The sequence below is a fragment of the Monopterus albus genome, unplaced genomic scaffold, assembly GCF_001952655.1.
Source record: "Monopterus albus unplaced genomic scaffold, M_albus_1.0 scaffold301.1, whole genome shotgun sequence".
Taxonomy (NCBI): domain Eukaryota; kingdom Metazoa; phylum Chordata; class Actinopteri; order Synbranchiformes; family Synbranchidae; genus Monopterus; species Monopterus albus.
In genome coordinates, this window is record NW_018128181.1 from 87,260 (window position 1) to 88,548 (window position 1,289).

A 1,289-nucleotide genomic window follows, 5' to 3' on the forward strand; every position below is an offset into this window, starting at 1 on the left:
AGGGTGGCGGTCGAAGAAGAACGCGTCGGACTTGGGGTCGTAGTCGAAGTTGCTGTAGGCGTCGGGCTCGGTCAGCCAAGACAAGCGTGTCCCCGGCAGCGTCTTCAGAGTGCTCCGGTAGGTCTCGTGTCGGATCCCGCCGCAGTTGATCACAATCTTCTCGCTATCTGACACCGAGCAAGTCATGGCTGCGCTGGAGCATGCTTCGGTCGGTGCGCCCGACTGCTGCTGCTGTTGCGGCTACTGCTCTTCCCCATTCACCACCGGTCCCCGTTCTGCAGGCTACTGTTATACCGTCCCGGCCAGGAGTCACTGGGCCAACTGAGAGGAGGAGAGAGAAGGGGATGCAATCAGTCTGTGTGTGTGATAGAGAAACACACACACACAGAGAGAGAAAAGGAGAGTCTGCAAGTGTTCCTATGGCAGAGAGTAGCCTATGTCCGATGCGGATTTTATGAATCAGTAGATCTACCCGCTGAATGACTGTCTGAATGAGTTACTGATTGAAATCATTGGCTCATTAAAAAAACAACAACAACAACAGCCATTTGTGCCAAACAAATTTTTTACAGATATTTACATTTAGCTATTTTGGCTCTGGAACTTTTGAATTTGCTGCATTCTTGAACTGCAGAGAAATGGGATTTATTGATCCAAGAAACAGAGAGAGAGAGAGAGAGAGAGAGAGACTAGATGATTCTGGTTTTTCGTTGCAAATGCTCAAACACCGAGCTATATACATGGCTCAGTATATGAACACCTGTATGTCACACCTATACCTGATTGTTGAACTAAATCATAAGCATTAACTTGCTACTCTAGCAGCATCCACTCTTCTAGTTTCAGTCTTTCCTTCAGATGTTGAACCTGGCTGTACAGATATGCTCCCATTGCTGAGGTCCAGCACTGATATATTGTGATAGGGTCTGTCTGGCTCAGCTCAGTGTTCCAGCTCATTCCAAAGGTGCTGGACGGGAGTTAATGCAGGTCAGTCAAGTATGCTTCCACAGCTAGCTGGGAGAACATGTCTATGTGGGGCTGGCTTTGTGCACAGGGGCATGTCAGGAGAATGACAAAAACATATAACTGACACAAAATTGTGTGATGATAGAACACACACACACAAACAAATGTGCTGTGCTTGGTAAATTAGAAGCCTGCTAGCCAGTGAGTTAGCCATGTTGATGACTGAAGCCTCAGTGTGAAGGAAGCAGTAGCTGTGAGCTTCCCACCTGTGACCTTCTATGATTGATTAGAAGGGCTAGCCTCAGACAAAAAATACCTTGCAA

General features: G+C 47.5%; 1 protein-coding gene across 1 annotated transcript in view; it reads right to left on the bottom strand.

The window, feature by feature from the left end:
• The window catches only part of LOC109973698 (potassium voltage-gated channel subfamily C member 3-like), a 46,213-nt gene that overhangs the window by 44,679 nt on the left and 245 nt on the right, over positions 1 to 1,289 (bottom strand). The window contains exon 2 of the mRNA XM_020623483.1: positions 1 to 240. Coding sequence (XP_020479139.1) covers positions 1 to 240 — 240 coding nt within the window. The remainder of the gene's footprint in view (positions 241 to 1,289) is intronic.